Below are 20,500 nucleotides of genomic sequence, written 5' to 3'. Positions count from 1 at the left end.
CAGTGACAATTGGTAAAATATATAATTATTCATACATTCATATTGCAGAATTTTTTGGTAAAATATTAAAAACAGGTTTTGTCTCAAAGCACTTTTTTGTTCAACCACTAATAGCTCATACTAATTCAGGTAACAGCAGTGAAATGTATATTGTTTATAAGCTTTTCATTTAAGACATTTTTCTTGCTGGGATCACCTCCTGGTGTGAAAGTTGTCCGAAGATAATAGCACATCAATTCAGAAGTGTAATAGATTGGAGACCACAACATGCTCTCAGCATGAAGAAGTAGTTTATCAGTCTCACTAACTCACTGTGTCACAGCTAGAATCATTACATATTTGTTCTTTTGTTTTCACATCAAAATATATAATTTATATTCTAATATTGATTACTCACTTGGGGGTGTTTAATTTTCTTATTTAAAATATTTTTCTTTAAAATGCATACCGTAATTAATTTAGAGGTAATAAAAGAAGAAGCATTTTAATTAGTAGGACTTTAAAAAACATTTTCTTTTTACAATTCAGGGATGCATAGTATATTACTTACTATAAAACATTTTCAGTTAAGTTTATAGTAATAGTAACTTCATATTAGAGGCAAAATAATTAATCCATTTTGAACCAGCCCTGGCCGGTTCTTAGTAAATTTACACACACATACACACACGCACACATACACCTATGCGTGGATTCACCCTATTTCAAAATTATCAGAGATTAAATTATCAAAAGCAAAAAGAAAAAATACTGAAGTTCAGTCTATTATTCAGGCTCAATCTAGGTAAATTTTATTATTTCTTAACTGTTTCCCTTTATGTGAATCCTTGACGCAAGCCTTTTCAGTTTTGAGATCCCATCTTGCAAGTTTTTATTTTTAGTTATAGCTTTTGTCGAGTACTGTTGCTACCAGAGTGGTTATTGAAGTGAATTAAGACCTAGTCCTCTAAGTACTTTCTACTTTCCTCATCTGGGTGAGTACTCTTCTCGGTTCTCCTGCCCCCACCCTTGAAAGCATGTTTGAAAATAGTATCGAAAGACTGAGAGAAGAAACTGTCTTTAACTGTAATAATGACGGTTCAGTATGGGTTTTGTGGTTTGTTTTTTTTTTTTTCAAATATGCTGGAATTCTGCTCCCTTTGAGCCTTAGTAAGAGGATTTTTTTTCATCCTGTTGTCTGGTAGATCTGAAGCTGTCAGGGTTACAACCTTGGTCAGGGTGTGGGGGTGCTTCCACAGTGGCCTGTACTAAGAACACCACCTTGATTGTCACTCCTGGTCCTCAACAGCGTCAAAGAAGGAGGAAACTAGAAGAGAAGGCATTTATGCAGGAAATATTTTTCTTTCCCTTCTCCTCAATAGAGCAGATGTGTAAAGGGGCTAAGAGGATATATTTATGTGTGTGCGTGTGTGTGTGCGCGCACATGCCTTAAAAATATTTATAACTGAGCTTTCCAGAAGTCTCTGCTAACAGATAAAGAGAAAGATGAGAAGTAGCTTTTTTTCCCTATAAATTTTAATATAGGTTGTAAATTGAAGCCAAGATTATAGAGGAAAAAAGAATGTATAAAAACGATTCCAGCCAGAAAGGTTAAGGGTAGAGAAATAGCATTTTCTGTATGAAGACAGTAGGAACCTTTTGGGAAGTTGTAAATACCCACAGTGAATTATCAGCTAGACTTCTACATGGCTCACAAATCCCAACTATTAAGTTCGAAGAGAGACTGAAAGAGAACCCCCAAAAGAAGGGACTTGTGGAATAAGATAGTGTTTTGGTGAATGTCTTAGAGACACACGGAAATATAGATAGTGTAGGAAACACAGAAGAACCAAAAGAGAACAGATACTGGTATCTCATTTAAAGATAAAGTCCCATAAACATGCTAGATACTTAAAAGTAGCAACGGGATGAGAAGGCATGAAGGGCCTGATTTCTTAACAAACAGATGAATTTGAAAGGGAAGTACAACAAAGGGGAAAGTTGGAAGTAAAAAATTAAGAGTGAGATGATGTAGAACAATGAAAAATGTTGAAGCCATTTGATCCTGGGGTCAGATGGATTGAGCCCTCGTATTGTAAAAATTCCATTCGTTCTAAGTTGACCGCTTGAGGTGAGCTACCAGCCGTTAACTTTCTAAACAGGAATCTTTTGAACGATTTTCTGATTTGTTATAGAATCTTGATGAGAGTCTTGAATGAAACTAAAGCTAAAAAACCAATATGCCAATACGTTACTGTAGCGGTTCTCAAAGTGTGGTCTCTGGACTGGCAATAAAGCTGCGGGGTTCCCCCGAGACCTTCTCGTTTAACAAGCCCTCCAAGGGACTGTGATGTGAGCTAAAGTTTGAGGACCATGGCTTTAATGTATGGCATGGTCTCTAAGTAGATCTTGTTCATATCAGTGGCCACTAAGTTCGCCAGGCCTTACCAAAACCTATGATTCCATAACCAGTCTGGTTGAAATGTTTTCTTGTGAAAGATTGGAGATTGCAGAACACCTCGTACAGCCTTCCTCAGCTGCTAGTGTGGGTGGGCTTCTCCCTGAAAATTCACAGCAGCCTCTGCAGTCTCTTCGTTCAGGAATCTCACAGAGCTCCCGAGGGCCAGCATCCTCAGCTGATGGAGATTTCATTCCAAATAGCTAGGTATCAAGACACAGTAAGTAACTGTACTAGACGTCTTTGGATACCTATTGAGAATCAGTTGCTAAAAGGTAAAGAAAAACAAGCAGGAACCCAGCCTTGAATAAGAACAGGTAATTTTCTATATAGGCTTTTGCTTTCTTTAGTTTTCTTGTTTAATAGCTGCCACAAATTTTGTATTTCGCTGCATTAATTTTTTTTTATTTCGCTGTGTTATCTAAAGCACATCACTTGAGTAAACCGCTTTTTCAGTCTTTTAATTAGTTATAAATACAATACTAAGTATACATTTAACAGATTATCCAGTTGGCTTTGGAACTTAAAATTCAGGATCTGGTAGTGAAAATTCGGAAGACTGTGATAATGAACCGCAGGTTATTGGTAAGTTTTCAGAGTGTTTGGATAGTAAGTTAGTATCATCGTTCAGGTATATCATGTCTTTCAACTATATACTGACAAATACTGGAGGCTGTTTCAACAATTTAATCAGTATATTCTCAATTATAGACTACAAGCCATTAAGTAAGTGGTAATGAGCAATATGGAAGGAAGATAACGCACAATAATTAAATTTTATATATTTTGACAGTTCTTGCAAAGTATTTTATCTTAAAATGAATTCTAGGCAACCCGCCCATTGTTTTGGCATCGTCAAGTGACTAAAACTATTTTGAACTCGGTAGTTAATTTTAGCCTTCATATATTTCCAGGTAAATTTAATCCATAAGTGTGGGATTCATTTGCTTTAGATCTGAAAATGTCATTTTGGAAGAGTCGTTTGATGTTGAGGAAATCTTGTGAGACTTTTAATAAGCCTCTTAAATCCAGAAAGTTATGTTTTGCCTGCAGGAAAAGGAACCTATACCTTAAAATTCCCTCAGCTGCTTTTTTTTTTTTAAGCAGTTAAACACATTTTATTTTTTTAATGAGGAATTTAAGAACATCGCCACTTTCCATTGGTTACACCAGAGTCCCTGTATTAATAATTACAAAGCAAAATTTCTGTTTATCATTACTATAAGGAAAACTATGCCATGGTTTGTTGTGAGGAAAAATATAATCACATCATTTGTTTTGTTTTGTTTTGTTTTATTATTTTATGTTAATCACCATACATTACATCATTAGTTTTTGATGGAGTGTTCCATGATTCATTGTTTGTGCATAACACCCAGTGCTCCATGCAGAACATGCCCTCTTTAATACCCATCACCGGGCTAACCCATCCCCCAATCCCCCCTCCCCTCTAGAACCCTCAGTTTGTTTCTCAGAAGTAAGAGCTTTGGATTCTGAAAAGGTTGTAAATGTGACCAAATATAGTCAATCTTTCTTCTCATTGGCACACTGTCTTTGAAATGAGAGCACCCAATTTGAAATAAGCAATCTGTATTCCAGGTAAAAGTTTTATTAATTTGCCCAGAAACATAAGGAGAAAGCAGGACATCAAGACATTTTATTTAAGCAGTTCACATTAAGTTTGAAGTAGATTACTCTCTTTGTTCAACCAAGAATATAAGGAGAGCAAGAAAGCATTCACACCTCCTGGGCCGTAGTGTCTTTCTCCCCATAAGACCTAATAGATTATATACAAAAGAAATAATATTCCAGGTGTTTGTATGTCACTAGTAAAGGTTTCAACTTGCCATAGGGACAGCAGTAAACACTGTGACGCTCTTTTTAGTCGTTTGCTCTGTTTGCTAATCTCTAAAAAGGTTTTTAACACTGTATAAAATATTGAAGAAAAGAAACCTCTTTTGTATGAAGACAGCCAGTTCTGAAGTTGATCTAATTAAAATTTCATTCGGTGGCTGCACACTTTCTTTTTGACTCTTATTTTCTCTCTTTAATGTCCCATTGAGGAAATGACTCAAACCACTTTGAGTAACGCTGTATGTTTTCCAAGGATGCTTTTCATTTTGGTCCCTGTAATTTGCAACTTATGAAACTGTGCTCTTGATATTAGAGGAATAACATGATTATATTAACCTCCTGAACAAAAGACTAGTATGAAACTGATTGTTTCCTAGCGACTCTTGTAAGCTTACAATTTTATTATAACTTATTTAATTTTGTACTTGATGTCATGATCTTTTCAAATGAGCATTGATATGCTGATTTATAATATAATATAATATAATATACAAAAGGACACTTAAATTTACTTTAAAAATCTGATTATTTTGCCATTAAAAATTTTATGGTAGTAAGTTTTGTAGTTTATTATTTTGAAAGGCAAAACCAATCAAAAGTGAAGTTCCTTATCTAAGGAACAAAGCATACCTGCTAAGAGATGAAGGGAAAAAAGCAAAACAAATGACAAGAAGCAGTTGTAAGCGGCCTGAGATAAGAGTAGGTAGGCATTATGACTGGCTGTATAGAAGTAGTTCAGCATACTGTGCAGATCTAGTATTTAAAACATGAGGTTTCATTTGAGAGTAGAAAATGTGAAATGAAAATGTTACTTTTGCCTCTCCTTTGCCTCTGCCAAATAGGTTCAAAAGAGGACGTTGAAGTGTAAAGAACTCCGAAGAACTTCTCAACCCCACAAAAAAGACAGACAGACAGGAAGGGAAGGGATGGGAAGGGAAAAGGGAAAGGAAAAGGGAAGGGAGAAGGGAAGGAAGGAAGGAGGGAGGGAAGGAGGGAAGGAAGGAGGGAAGGAAAAAGAGGGAGGGAAGAAGAGAGGGAAGGGAAGGAAGGCAGGAAGGCAGGCAGCCATAAAGGAAAGAATGCAGGGTTCTCTGGCAGGGTAGATACTGGGCTGGGGGTAGGGGACTGCACAGGGCAGGCAGGCTAGAAGACTAATTGAAATTTACCCCTGAGTCCCTCAGAGAGACCTACAGGATAAAGTTACTAGTAACCCAAAGGCCTGAATGGGGGCAGCAGGAAAGATGAGGGGATTCAGTCCTTGTCCCTACTAATTTTAAATTTGTGACATGACCCGTAAAAAGATCCATCACAGGATCGGTGGGAAATATAAGCTAGGACAGAAGGCGGAAGCTGAAATGAAAAGGTCGGTCCCGAAGGCCCGTCAACAAAGAAACAGCTCTTTCAGCTTCAGATGAAAAACGATAAGTTATTAATTGTGCTTAATGCAGACTAATTGTTTCCATTGCTGTTGGAGCGGCTACACGGCGAATATGAATAATGCGGTGCGTGCAGCTCGCCGGCTCCTGTCTGCTTGTTGTTGTTGTTAAATAGAATCCCCCCTCAAGATTCCAAAGCCACAAAGCAATGGTTAGTGTTCAGTGACCTTCTGCACCGGCCGTCTTTGGGGCTTTGAAATTGATTTTCCTCCTCTCAGTCTCTGATAGTCTCTCTCCAAGTGTGCCTGTCTAGTTCATCACCAGAGTGGAAACGGTGGCTCGGAGAGCTGAGGGAGTGGAGGTAGGCGTCACGCAGGGCATCATTAGAAACATCAGAACAGAATCAGCCTGCGCCCGTGTGCTCTGTGTTAAAAAAGAAGCAGCTGCTTTATTGCCCAATACAATGGGGAATATTCTCACAGGATTCACTTTTCTCATTCCCAAACACGAGCTGAGAAGTAAAGAAAATTCCTCCCTTTCTTCTGCAAGCCTCATGGGGATGCCAGGTCAAAACCGTATGTTTTTGATGGTAATTTTTGCAGAATTTTTTTTATACATGAGAAGCGTATTCCCGAGGCTGGATGACCTGGCAGAGAGTCACAGGATCAGGAGAGGCTAGAATGACACAGGGAAGGATGTGCCTGATGGAGAATTCGGTGACAGAATAATTCTCTCGTAAGAAAACTCGTGGGATACTCTTCATACGGCTGAATTTCAGTGCCCACTGGGCTGTTTCTCTATTTGATCGTGGTGGAGTATACATACACTAAACGTTGTGTTGGACAAAGAAGTTCTGGGCTTAAAGATGTACATTAGTCCCAACATACTCTCGTCAGCGTTTTACATTTTCTGTGTTGCAATGGAAAAGCCATTTTTGACCTTGGAAAGAAGTCGTCTTATCTGAACCTAAAAATCAGATTTTTACCAAATCTGAAACCACATGTCCCACTCTATACAAAATAGGTTGACAAAGACCTTTTCTGCTCGTCTACTTTAGTGTCCAAGAAGTTTTTGCTTGTGTGTTTTAACATACCTGCTTGGAGGCCTAATTTTATCTAAAGGAATCGCCCTTACACGGATGATACCATTTGTCTGTAAACAGTTTCCCAAAAATACATTATTTAAACCATCTTTGCAACTTCTTTCTGTGCTTACATACTAGAAAGCCATGTAAAATTATTGAAGACGAGTGATTTGATTTCATTTGATGATTTGATCTTTTGAGAGAGAGAGAGTGCCAGTGGGGGGTGGAGGGGCACAGGGAGAGAGGGAGAGAGAGAATCTTAAGCAGGCCCCACACCCAGCCCAGAGCCTGATACAGGACGCGATCTCACAACCCTGAGATCATGACCTCTGAATCAAAATCAACAGGCAGACGCTTAACCGACTGAGCCACCCAGGCGCCCCAAAGACCAGTGATTTTAAGATATAATAGATAGTGTCTCCAGGGCATTACTTTGATATGGATAGTCATTTAGACAGAGGAAAGGGAGATGTACTTCTGAGTTTTAAAGTCAGTGACCAAAAAAAAAATACAATTAAATTCTCTCTTCTCTTGCAGCAACAAAATTAAATGTATATATGAAGTCAGAAACTCTTCCAAAGTATAGAGTTACTCTCCAGTTCCACTAATATTGATGAAGTGTATTTTTGAATATTACATTCTTTGTTTTCAACAATATCTCAAAGTTGCATTTTGGTTTAAGAAAAAATAATAATTTCATAGCAATTCACACCTAGCTTGTGAAAGAGTTCTTTGCCAGGGTTACCAAAGCAGAAGGACATCATGTTGGAAACTTTTCAACTTTTGGAATTTGAAACCAAGATGCCTGATTCGAGGTTGGCTCATAGTTTTGCACATGGTAGATGCGTGTTTGCAGGGTCGGGGCTATGATCAGAATCTTTAGGGTTGCACAGGTGCAGCCTCAAATCCCATTTCCTATTTGAAATGACTCAAACTGCTTTGAATAAAGCTATGACACATTTTCCAGGGATGGTTTTTATTTGGGTCCCTGTAATTTTCAACTTTAATTTTATGATTAATTTATTGGCTATAGGTCTTTAGCCAAGGTTCGTTCTTGATTTCTCTGAGACTCACTTTCCCCATCAGCACAGTGCTCACCATTTTATTTGTTTTACATTATTTATTGAGCAACTACTATGTGCCCAGAACTTTCTAACTTGTGAAAATACAGAGGTGAGTAAGATTTCATGGAGCTCACATCCTAATGGGAAAAGACCAACAATAGATTAGTGCTGTGGATATATCATTCTTATTCATCACCTCAGTATGAAAGATAAACAGTTTTTTAAGTATATTTCTATCTAAATGTTATTTAAAGCTCTCATGCCTAGAAACTTTACGCAGATGACTTTGGTCTCTCCCCATCTCTCCCCTGCTATTTCACACGATGCTATGGGCATAGCAACAAGCTCCTCATCTTTGAGTCTTCTCCACCAAAGCACTGAGTTTTCTTTTTCTTTTTTTTTTTTTTTTTAAGATTTTATTTATTTGAGAGAGAGAGCACAACCAGGGAAAGTGGCAGGCAGAGGGAGAGGGAGAAGCAGGCTTCCCAACGAGCAGGGAGCCCAATGTGGGACTGGATCCTAGGACCCTGGGATCATGACCTGAGTCGAAGGCAGATGCTTAACTGACTGGGCCACCCAGGCGCCCCCAAAACACTTGAGTTTTCATGCTGTCTCTTCCTCCATTGTTGATGGCCACGTTATTGCTGAGACAGCCTTTATTCCTACCTGCGTGGCCTCTTCAGGCCCAGCGGGCACTCTGCTATATCCAAGCTACTCTTGAAGCCATAGAAGTAATTCTGCTTCTTACAAATGATGCTGAGGCCCAGAAATCTCAAGGAGGCTCTCTCTGACTGAAACACCTACATGCTCCATGCATCCGTTTGCTCTTTGGGATCCTGATGCCCCCTCAGGCCTCTGTCTGCGATTTAAGATACAGGTTTCTATTTCTGTCAGGTTTGCGGACACACTCGGTGGTCCCTACTTCTCCAACACCAGGGAAGCCAAGAGCAGGGCCTGTGTCTCTGAGACACGGGGAATCTTCTGCCCTCATCGAACCTCTCCCCATTTCCCTCCTACATAATAAAATGAGAAATTTTTTCTGATCTAAGGCAAACCTTTAAACTCTTAAATTCTGTATCTTTCACACATTTTGGTTATATCCCAAATCCTCTCTATGTCTTCTTTTCCCCAGAGGTTCTAAGGCAAGGAAATGGAATCTGCCTTTGGCCATGGGCCACCATACTGGTTGCTATTCAAATGTGTCTTGTTTCTGTCCATAGTTTCATCAGGTAGCGCTCTCTGCTATTTCTGTACCCTCATGCGTGGCACAGGAGTAGTAGAGAGAGCCTCATACCTCCCTGGAGTCACGCCAGCTCCCCAAGATGCTGCCTACGAAGCGGAGGGCAGGCGTCTCTCCCTGGGCCCTGTGGAAGCCTCTGTTTTATTAGCTCGCCTCCCGCAGATTTCCTCCTCATCTGGAGGGAAACCCCCTTTCGTCTCACCCCGTATTTCTCCCAAACATTATGGCTGTTTCCCAGTAGACAGGGCTGTAGGAAACCAGCTAGAGACCCAGGCTATTTCTGCTTCTCATTTTGTCTCCTCTCTCCTGGGGGCAGCATGGTGAAGCAGCCACTGGACTTGAGAGAAGTGAAGTAGAGCAAAGACAGCTGAGGGGGTGGGCAATTTCAGGAGGAATAACACACTTTAAAGAGTATTGTACAATTTTAACCCCCCACGCAAGTCGATAAACAAGAACTGATTGTAAGAAGCGCTTTGAAGAAAGAAAGCGTGATGGTGTGGGTGGGATGGAGAGTGACCAAGTCAGTGTCACCTTCTCCAAGAGCTGTGCATATGCATCCTTCAGACTGCCTTGTTAAATCCTCTCCAGCGGCATCCAGGAAATAGTCTGTTCCTCTGGGCTGCTGAACATCTTGCTCGCTCTTCATGTATAATCCTAAAAAAAGGTAAGAATTCAGATCGGAGGACCAACTACCACTCACAGGTCAAATCCAGCCTGTTACTTGTTTTTGTAGTGATCGTGAGCTAGGAATGGTTTTTATATCTTTAAGTGACTGACAAAAAAATAAAAATGAGAAAGAATATTTCATGACTTGGGAAAATTCTATGAAATTAAAATTTCAGTGTCCATAAATCAAGTTTTCTTTGAATACAGCCACACACAATCATTTATGTATTATCTGTGGCTGGTGTCATGAGCGGGCATGGCCAGAAAAAGCTAAAATGTTTACTGTTTGGTCCTTTACAAAAAGAGGTTGCTTGCAGCTCATCTGAATGATCAGGTTCCTCCTTGGTCTGGTACAACCCGTCTTCTCATCCGGAGTCCCTGCCCGCGTGTAGAACTGCCAATATCAAGTTTGTAAACCTAGGAATTCATTTTGCAAACATCGGTTTTAGAGGCTGTTAACATTTTGAATTGGAATTTAAAGTCCTCAAATGATCCTTTTTGGTCTTTTGGAATACAGGTTCTAATACGTGACTTGGGGAAGACAAATAGCTACTGCTTGTTGAGCCCTTACCTTGTGCTAGACATTAATAGATACATGGCATGTGTGTTACTTTCATTTAATCCTCATAAAATGTCTACACAGTAGTTACTACTCATATTCCCATTTTACAGATGATAAAACCAAGACGCAGAAGATTTGAGTCATTCACTAAACATCATCCAGCTCATTATAGGTGAAGTCTGGATTTGAACCCAGAGCCCACATTCTTAATAACCGTGCTGAATAGGGATATGGTAGGAGATTCAAAAAATGCTGTTTCCAATATAACATTTAATTCAGACTATAAACTTTAAACTTTGCCTTGGGGGAAAATGGATTCACAGTACAGTTACTAGTATAAGTTATAGAAGTAGCAATTGGTCATTTGCATCTGTTCTATTTTTGTGGTTGACACAGCATTCTTTTAAGATTTTATTTATTTATTTATTTATTTGACACAGAGAGAGAGAGAGCACAAGCAGGGGGAGCGGCAGGCAGAGGGAGAAGCAGGTTCCCCACTGAGCAGGGATCCTGATGGGGGCTTGATCTCAGGATCCGGAGATCATGACCTGAGCCAAAGGCAGATGCTTAACCGATGAGCCACCCAGGCATCCCTGACAAAACATTTTTAGATACATTAACTGGTTTTCAACCCTGTGAGATAAGCAACTCATTACCTCTATTTTACAGATGAAAACCAACAAAACTGAGGCTTCGTAGGATCACGTATCTAAGAAATGATCGACCAGGAACTTAAACTCAGATCTGATTTCTACTCCAGAATTCTTTCCACTATGCCTGTGTTAGGCAAACTTACATGACTTTTGCCCAATTTCTACTCCAGCTACACAGTTAATCACTTAGTAACTTTCTTGAAATGGATTCTTTGGGACTTAAGTACCTGATTAGCCCTCACAATAATATACATAAGCAGTAAATTACATAAAATCATGAGTTTGATTCCTCTTTTATTTATCCAACACTTCTGTTGTGCTTACTATATTCCAAACACTTTATAGTAAATATTAACTCCTTTGAGCCTCATAGCAACCCCTGAAGGGTAGAGGTTAGTACTGTCCCCATTTTACAGATTAAGAAACCAAAACACAAAGAGATGAAGTAACTTGCCCAAGGGTGTATACCTGCTAAGCAGTGAATCAGGATTTGAACCTCATAGTCTAGCTTCCAAGTTCTGTCCTTTGAACCCCTTAAGTTATTTGATATATTCAATTTATTTTCTAACACATTAAAATAAGTACATCAGTAGTAAAATTTAAAATATTCAGCCATGTACCATCTGTCGTCATCTTTCATAAAAACTGTATTGTACCATAGTGGAATATGCCAGAATACCCACAACCTCCTGAATATGTAAGAGAGAACACAGTCTCTTAACTTCACTGGACATGTTATTAGGGAAAATAATAATACATGTTAGGACACAAAGTGAATACACAATAACTTACTGGTACAATATGAAATATAAACCATGAAAAACATGGTGCTTTGTTCTTTAATTGGGGGACTTTTATTGTTAATAGGAATTTTAAAATAGCTGTCTTTCCTGAAGAATTTCTCATACAGCACTCTTGTCATGTGAGCATTTAATTTTTGCTTACACATTTTCAAAATAAGAGAATGTACAACTTCTAGAGGCAGCTTCCTCCACAGCCATCCAGCTCAGTTGTTAAGAGACTGTTTCTGTATTTGATCTAAAACCTGCTTCACTGACCTCTTCATTTATTTAGGTTGGTTTTAGAAGTGTTCTGTGATTCCTTCCTCTTTCTCCCCCTTCCCTGGTTATGTTTGACATAAGCTAAAAATAAAATTAGTTTGCATCCCTCGAGACCTGACCAGCTGCCTGTGGCCAAGCTTGATAGTGCTTGTTAGTGGGAGAGCAGGCTGGGGTTAGAATGTTTCCGTGGACTTCCAGAAAATAAATCAGTCTGCAGAACATCAACGTGATCAGGCATACTTCTGTTTATACGAGTACATAGTCTCACATAGTGGTAAATACACATGTAGCTACAAAGTAATGTGATTTGTCTTAAGTGGAATGTGACTATGTTCTTAATGCAGTTCATACGAGGAAGTTCCAGAACGGTTTTGTGCAGGAAATGGTATGATTAGAATAACTTTCTAGCATCTCAAGATATCTACTTGAAAGGATGGTCATAATCGGTGTTCTTCAATACTTGTATATACATTACAAGTCAATTTCTGTCATCAGAGTCACCATTATGAGTTGGTTAAGATATTTCCTTAATTTCTATTTTTTTAAATTACATGAGGTAACTAGACGGAGACAGAGAGAAGACGGGGAAGAGCTAACGTATAGGTGTGTCTGTCTCCCACTCGTTAGCATATTTGTATCTTCTGATTATATTCTCCTGTTCCGCAGGCATTTCCTATTCAAAACAGGAACAGGGACAACGCCACTGTTCAGCACTGCAGCCCCAGGATACACAATGGCATCTGGCTCTGTTTATTCGCCGCCTACTCGGCCACTGCCTAGAAACACCCTATCAAGAAGTGCTTTTAAATTCAAGAAGTCTTCAAAGTATTGTAGCTGGAAATGTACTGCCCTCTGTGCTGTAGGGGTCTCCGTGCTCCTGGCAGTACTCCTATCGTATTTCATAGGTAAGAACACAGTTTAACAGTTACTTTGTCTGTATGTCGGGATGTTGTATTGTTGTCTTGTTGGTTTTATCCATTTATGTGGCCAAGAAGTATATTACCAGGTTTATTTTCTGGAGGAGGGATTAGCTAATACCATATCAATCCGCAGAGCGTCTTCAGTAATCTTCGGGCAAATTTGGATAAATAGAAAAGCTGTATTTGCACAAAAAATGAGGTGTATTCTTGGCCACAGACTAGAGTGTGAACTTGTGTTTGGCGTATCCCTCTTGAAACATGGGTAGGTCTGTGACATCTCATATATGCCCAGTCATTCGTGCACTTGCAGGAAGGGACACGACGCAGGAGTCCCCTTCGATGCGTATTCGATGGGGAGCTCTCCACCACTTGTGCCACGTTACACACCTTCCAGCGAACTCAGCTATCTAAGTGTAAAACTCATCACTCAGCACCGTCGTCTTGCACTCAGAGCAGCTTGCACTCAACATCATCATCATCTTGCACTCAGCAGTCTCCAGAGAACGGTGCATCCGTAAAACAATGAATGGCTCACATACTCATACATATATGTGGACTTTTCATCTTTTCTGACGTCGTATTGATCATGGTTTTCAGTCCATAGTAACCCCCATGATGGGAGCTGCTAATAGAAGTTGTAAATAGTGCTTTTCTTTAACTGTTTAATAACATGTATGAGCGTCTGGACTATTGGAAATGGCTTTTGTAAATGCCAGAAACGACCACATCAGATTCTGATCTGTTTGTGAGTGTGGAAAAGGCATTCCACATCGAAATGCTAATGGGGTCCACCGAGATTCATCACCAGCGATATGGTTTACCCAACAAGAGCCATAGCCAGTGATGCGTCCTCAAGTTTATAACGCGATTTGTGATGCCCATGAAATTCTAGAACCGAATACGAGTATTACGGAGCCATATATGGAACAGGATGATGCTTTTGCCGTGAACCCGTTTCTGTCATTCGCTACCATACTCCTTATAAATGATGTATTTGGGGAAGTGAAATAACCATTTTGAATCACAACATTTAAGAGAAATACAGAATTGTAAAGCATAAGGGAATTTTAGAGATAATTGAGTCAGGGATGGCAACTCTGGGGCGTGTTGTATACTGTAACTTCCAGTTCTTTGGCCATGGCAGATATCACTAATGAATCAGGGCACTCCTTCCCACTGAATCTGGAGACAGCCTCATTATCCCCATCACTGTGCTTCATACACCATCTCATAGAGCCACTGTCCGTCAGAGATGAAACCTTCTTGTCATTTTTCAATCTGAGTTAACTCCCTCCTCGTAAAAATGCTCCAACCAGGTACCACCAGGGTTGTTGCTTGGCCAAGATCCCACACTCATGAACCAGCACTATGCTCTTTCATAATAACTCAAGGTAAATGAGGAATATCACAATAAAAAATCGGTATTCAGAGACAGATTTCTAGTATTCAGCTAGAAAATACCTAGCCATTAAGAGAATCTCTTCTAGTTAGTTGTATAAATTACCTGTATCTGTCAGCGGTGTGCTGCTAAAGAATTATAAAAGGTTCTGAAATGCACCAGGCATAAATGGGATGTAATAAAATAAGCATACATATTTGTTGGGGATTTGTTTTACCATGGTACATGCCAGACAGATCAAGAACTATGTGGGGCTGGAAGTCAGGGTCTGTGTTTTTGCTCTGTTGTTAGGCGTCCTTTCTGATCGCCCTACCAGATGTGCAATATTTGTAATATCAGTTCTGATACCATGTAGTTTTATTTACAGTGGGTACTAGCAGAAAAAATAGCATTTTTTAAAAAAGATTTTATTTATTGATTTGACAGAGAGAGAGAGAGAGAGAGACAGCAAGAGAGGGAACACAAACAGGGGGGAGTGGGAGAGGGAGAAACAGGCTTCCCGCCTAGCAGGGAGCCCGATGTGGGGCTCAATCCCAGGACCCTGGGATCATGACCTGAGCCGAAGGCAGACGCTTAACGACTGAACCACCCAGACGCCCCGGAAAAATAACATTTTAATATGAGATTAGCTCCCTGTTATTTGTGAGACTTGTCCTCCTTTCAAGGGCCCCTTAGTGAATATAATTAAGTATCAGACTTCTAAGTAAAAACTCAGAATGTTCCTTTTCTTCAAGCTGCCTGTTTTCCTGTTTCGTAATTAGCACATTATAGTTTATTCCACTGTCATCAACTTGTCGCTCTGATTTTATCTCGCCCCACATGGAAATACACAAATTATATAGTTAATGTACTCAGTTCAACAGGTATTTGTCGAACATTTGTTATGATCTAGTTCTTGTGCTAGAACTTAAGGCAATGCGATCCAACTGTTCTCTGGCAAAAATTACTTTTATCATCAAAGAATTATCTCAGATTTCCGTTGCTTTAATTAAGTCCAAATATACTTACCATTTTTACTGGTCTTCCTGTACTTAAATGACTAACACACTAATGCAATGATTTTTTCGTTGTAGTTAAAATCAGGTAAAGGATTTGTTCATCAGTTAACACGATACATTTTTTCAGGCCGAAAAGACTGCCTCTACCCTTGAAAACAAGAACAGGGCGCTTCTCGTCAGGGAAGGTTGTCCTTTTCTATTGAATGTGGTGTACAGCAGAGATAGAGACAAGGGACCCTTGCCTGTCCAGCTTAGATCAGTCTGATAAACCCCAGAATCAATGGGGAGACCGATTTCCTCATCAGGTTGACCTCACAACATTTAACAAAAGGGCAGCCATCCTTACACTTTTTTTCCCCATTTCCTTAGAGGTCCCTTTTCTCATATTGACTGTCAATATAAAGCCAAAGCCTTAAGAAAGAAAGAAAATAAAAAGCCTGAGGAATAACTTCTGTTCTTTGTCACCTTCCAGGAAGGTCGTGAGAAGTTAGGAGAATGTAATATTAGCATTTCTCTTCTCTAAGATAAAGTTATCTCAGCAGAGTAAAGGTGAATAACTTCTGAAAGGGAGAGAGTGGGGGAGGAGAACAGGCTTTGTTGTTTGTTTTTCCTATTCGTATCAAAATTCCAGAGAATAAGGAAAGAGTGAAAAAGAAAGCGAAAATACATTCCCATAGGTCGCTGTGAACTTTTTGCATAGGTAACCACTTGTTAACTTCTTGGTGTGTACCCTTCCAGATATTTGTCCATGCGTATGGTACCAGGCTTTCTCACTTATCATTTATTAAATATCATATGTGTATGATCTTATTTAGTGGCTATGTTTAACCAGTTCCCAAAAATGCAGTGACTATTTTTTTATGTGTGTGTGTGTGTGTGTGTGTGTTGAGTTGATCAAAATTTTTTATTTTTTTTTAAAGATTTTATTTATTTATTTGAGAGAGAGAGAGACAGTGAGAGAGGGAACACAAGCAGGGGGAGTGGGAAAGAGAGAAGCAGGCTTTCCGAGGAGCAGGGAGCCCAATGCGGGACTCGATCCCAGGACCCTGGGATCATGACCTGAGCCGAAGGCAGACGCCCAACGACTGAGCCACCCAGGAGCCCCGATCAAATATTTTTAAAAGATTTATTTATTTATTTTGGAGAGAGAGTGAGTGCGTATGCAAGTGGGGGAAGGGGCAGAGGGAGAGAGAGAATCCCAAGCAGACTCCCCGCTGAGCACAGAGCCCCACAGGGGGCTGATCTCAGGATCCTGAGACCATGACCTTAGCTGAAATCAAGAGTCACACCTCAACTTACTGATCCACCCAGGCACCCCCAGAATATTTTTAATCAGAATAAATTCTTTGAAAGGGTGTACCAAAATAGTGGGTATGTTTTACATTTTGCAAAACCATGGCCAAATTACCCTTTTTGCACAACTACAAATGCTACTTATTATCAATATTTTTGGCCCTTGACAGTCTCAGGCTAAAACATTTATTGTTGTTTTCACTTATTACTGAGTATCTTTTCATAGACATATTGACCATTTCTAGTTCTCTGTGTGTGTGTGTGTGTGTGTGTGTGTGTGTGTGTGAATGGCCTAGTTTCCCCCGTTTTTCTACTGGGGCTTTTCTCCCTTTTTTTCCCTTTGATTTGCAAGTGTTTATTTAGGGTATTAGTCATTTGTCATATGTGCTATATATTTTCCAATTTGTTATTAATTTTGCTTATAATTGTTTTGCCATATACCATATAGAATTTTTTAGGTGATTAAATTTATCAGTTTTTCCCTATAATTTCTTCTTGTTTTGAGAGAGAGAGAGCATGTGAGCGCACAAGCCAGCGGGGAGAAGGGGAGGGGCAGAGGGAGAAAGAGAATCTCAAGCAGGTTCTACCCTCAGCGCAGAGCCCAACATGGGGCTCAGTCTCACGACCCTGAGATCATGACCTTAGCCAAAATCAAGAGTAGGACACTTACCTGACTGAACCACCCAGAAGGCCCTCTCTATGATTTCTGATTGTCATGTTATACCTTATAAAGTCTTTATTCACTCTAAAGAGTATTTTTTAAAATTCACGTAAATTTTCTTCTGGTACTTTTATGGTTTTTCCACAATTATTTTTAGGTCAACATTTTTCTGGGCACTCTGATAGATGTTAGAGGTTCAAATTAGCTTTTTTCCAGAAGCTCATGGTCAAGCGACGTACACAAACACACTTTTAAGAGTACATAATTTCATAGCAACTTGAACCTTATGAACAAAAACTAGAAGAGAAAGGAAGGAAAATACCAATCTCTGACTAGAGATGTTGGGGAAAGACTTGATCTGGCAGGTGATGCCTGAAAGATGAAGAAGAGTTCAGTTCACTAGGTTGGACAACAAAATGGTCAGCAGGAGATCACCTTGAAGAGAGGTCATCGGAAGCGGGGAAAGGAAGAAACGTGAAGTACCCACAGCGGTGCACGTGGAGTGCTCACAGTGGGCCAGACATGGTGTTTGAAGCTGCATGGGAATTGCCTTATTTAATTTTCACGACACAATGAATTTAATAAGAAGCATCTATCATTCATTTAACAAGAAGAATCTATCACTTAGGGAGGCACCTTGCCTGGAGTCACACAGTCAATGATGGAAGCTGGACGGGAAAGTGTCGAGGACCCCGCTCTACTATACCACCTCCCCTGAGGTTTGTAAAGAACTGAAAATAGGGAAGAAATTGAAGATATTAAAGCATAGCAATGAAAAATCATCATTTCTGTTGTTGTTCTTCTTTACATAAGATTACTTTAGTGGTATTCCAGAACACGTAATTTGAAGACAGACTTGCGCTTCGTAAACTTCAGTCTGCCTAGGAATCACCTGGGGATCTTTTTAAAATGCATATCATGACTCAGCAGAACAAAAGAGTATGTGTTTTTTTAAAGGGGGGGAGCAGAAGGAGAGGGAAAGAATCCTAAGCAGGCTCCAGCCCGGGCCTCAACACAGGGCTCGATCTCACAACCCTGAGATCATGACCTGAGCCGAAATCAAGAATCGGACACTTAACCGACTGAGCCACCCAGGTGCCCCGGAGGGTCTGTATTTCAAACGGGCTCTCAGGTGATGCTGCTGTGGTCCATAGACCACACTTTTAGTAGCAAGGCCATAGGCCAGCACTGTCAGCTGTTCTGTTTGATGATGGAAACATTCTGTTTCTGCCCTGTCCAATTCAGTAGCCACGAGGCACATTGACTATTGAGCACTTGAAATATGGCTAGTGAACTAAAGAACTGGAGTATAAGTTTTATTGTTGATTAGTTGAAACTCAAGCAGCCACATGTGGCTAATGGCTACCATTTTGACAGCATAAGTATAGACCAGCTGTTAGAAGACTGGCCTAGGTAGGAGATCATGAAGCCCTGTTGGGATAGAGGAGTGAGCAGAATTGAGAAGGTACAGCTGATACATAATAGAATAGATGGGCCATGATTGATCACACCCCAATTTTAAAAATCAAATGTTCTAAGCATGTACACATGGCAGACTTCTTTTCGGCAGAGTCACATTATGATTTTCTTTAGATGAATGAACTCCCAATTAAAATCCTCCTTTAATGCATTATTGTTTAAGTTGGTGTACCATCTTTACACAATGAAAGTTCTACTGAACACAAAAGTGAAGCTCAATGATAATACTTAGTGATACAGACCTATCAAAAAAATACCTGTGCCACTTTTTCTGGGCCTGAATTTACTCATTCTTCTTTTTTTCTGTTCTAAAATTAGAAAATTATAAAGATGGGCAGATATCCAGCAGTTGTTCACCAAAGAATGGATAAAAAAGGGATGATCTGTTGGTTACTTTTGCTTCTGTGCACGGTTACAGAATGAGTAAGAACCTTGATTATTCTTTACTCACAGAATGCTCTTTTTCCTGGGTGGGAGCTAACCTGAAATTTTGATGTTGCACACGCAGAAAACGCCCAGAAATCTTATCATAAATCATAAACATTATTGAAACATTATTAAGTCAAAATAAATGTTGGAATAATTATGTTAACACCATTTAAAACTACAACAAAATCAAGTCAAACTTCCAGTGACACCCTGAAGGACATTTAGCCTCATTAACATTTCCGTATACTTTTAGGCAGAGTCTGAAAATTCAAATAATTTCCCACGTAGAGTAGCATCAGAAGTATTTGCGCATGTTCTTTAAATTTCAGGAAGATGAGAGAAAACAAAAATCTTAACAAATTATATTTTGCTAACATATTTTCTCAATTTTTGGCCCAGTTTATCCCAACAAATAATTCCTTGGACGACAGTTGTTTTTTTTTTAAATATAACAGCTTTATTGAGATATAATTCACATATCACACAACTTACCCATTGAAAGTATACGATTCAGTATTTGCAGTTTGCAACCATCACCACACTCAATTTTAGAACATTGCCATCACCTCCAAAAAGGGTACCCTGTTCTATTAACAGTCACTTCCCATTTCCCTCCAAATGCTCCATAGTCTGTGCCCCCCAACCCCCCACAAATAACTTTTAAGGGACTGGTTTGTCAGCCCATTTCCTAATAACAAGAAATAACTCAGCATTGTTTTTCTTCTGGACTCCTGACATTTGCTGCTAAGCAAAGAACTACTTGCATTTTCAGTATTCCTTTTCGGTTAAAAAATACATGTTAGTTATTTATTTCCTCTGAACAGCTGCTACCAACCGATTCCTAAAATAGATGTTGTCACATGTCTGCTAAAAAGGCTGTTTAACAACATAAGCATTCCCTAGATCTAGCAAAACATAACCTGTCGAATTTAGGTTCATTGCAGTTATGATTCCATGGCAGTTATCTGTCCTACTTCTGTGTCGATTTGCATTTTATGAACATTTTTACCTCTCTGTGTACCTTGAAATTGATTATGGTCCTAGCTATATACATGCAAGTCAGGGTTAGAGGGAAAACACACCAGCCTTTTATGCTTCATGAAAAATCAACCATTTAAATATATATGGCACAATAAAATGTGTTGGGACATTCTTTTTTCTTTTTGGACATGTCTTCGTAATAAAAGTGCTGTTTTATTAGGTGATAGAACACAGCCAAGCAATGAATTACATACCATTTTTCACTATGGCTTCTTCCCCTAACTCCTGGTTGCATTACATTCAGAAAATGCATTTTGCCTGAGATGGAATGCTAGCTTTTTAA

At 39.5% G+C, this 20,500-nt stretch overlaps 1 protein-coding gene across 3 annotated transcripts in view; it reads left to right on the top strand.

Moving 5' to 3' along the window:
• The window catches only part of TENM3 (teneurin transmembrane protein 3), a 2,501,300-nt gene that overhangs the window by 2,325,497 nt on the left and 155,303 nt on the right, over positions 1-20,500 (top strand). For all 3 annotated transcript variants that reach the window (XM_032413691.1, XM_032413693.1, XM_032413692.1), the window contains one exon: positions 12,664-12,902. In XM_032413691.1, the coding sequence (XP_032269582.1) occupies positions 12,664-12,902 (239 nt within the window). The remainder of the gene's footprint in view (positions 1-12,663; positions 12,903-20,500) is intronic.

The sequence above is a fragment of the Phoca vitulina genome, unplaced genomic scaffold, assembly GCF_004348235.1.
Source record: "Phoca vitulina isolate PV1807 unplaced genomic scaffold, GSC_HSeal_1.0 scaffold15, whole genome shotgun sequence".
Taxonomy (NCBI): domain Eukaryota; kingdom Metazoa; phylum Chordata; class Mammalia; order Carnivora; family Phocidae; genus Phoca; species Phoca vitulina.
The sequence above is the reverse complement of the archived record's forward strand: the minus strand, read 5'-3'. Positions and strand labels throughout refer to the sequence as shown.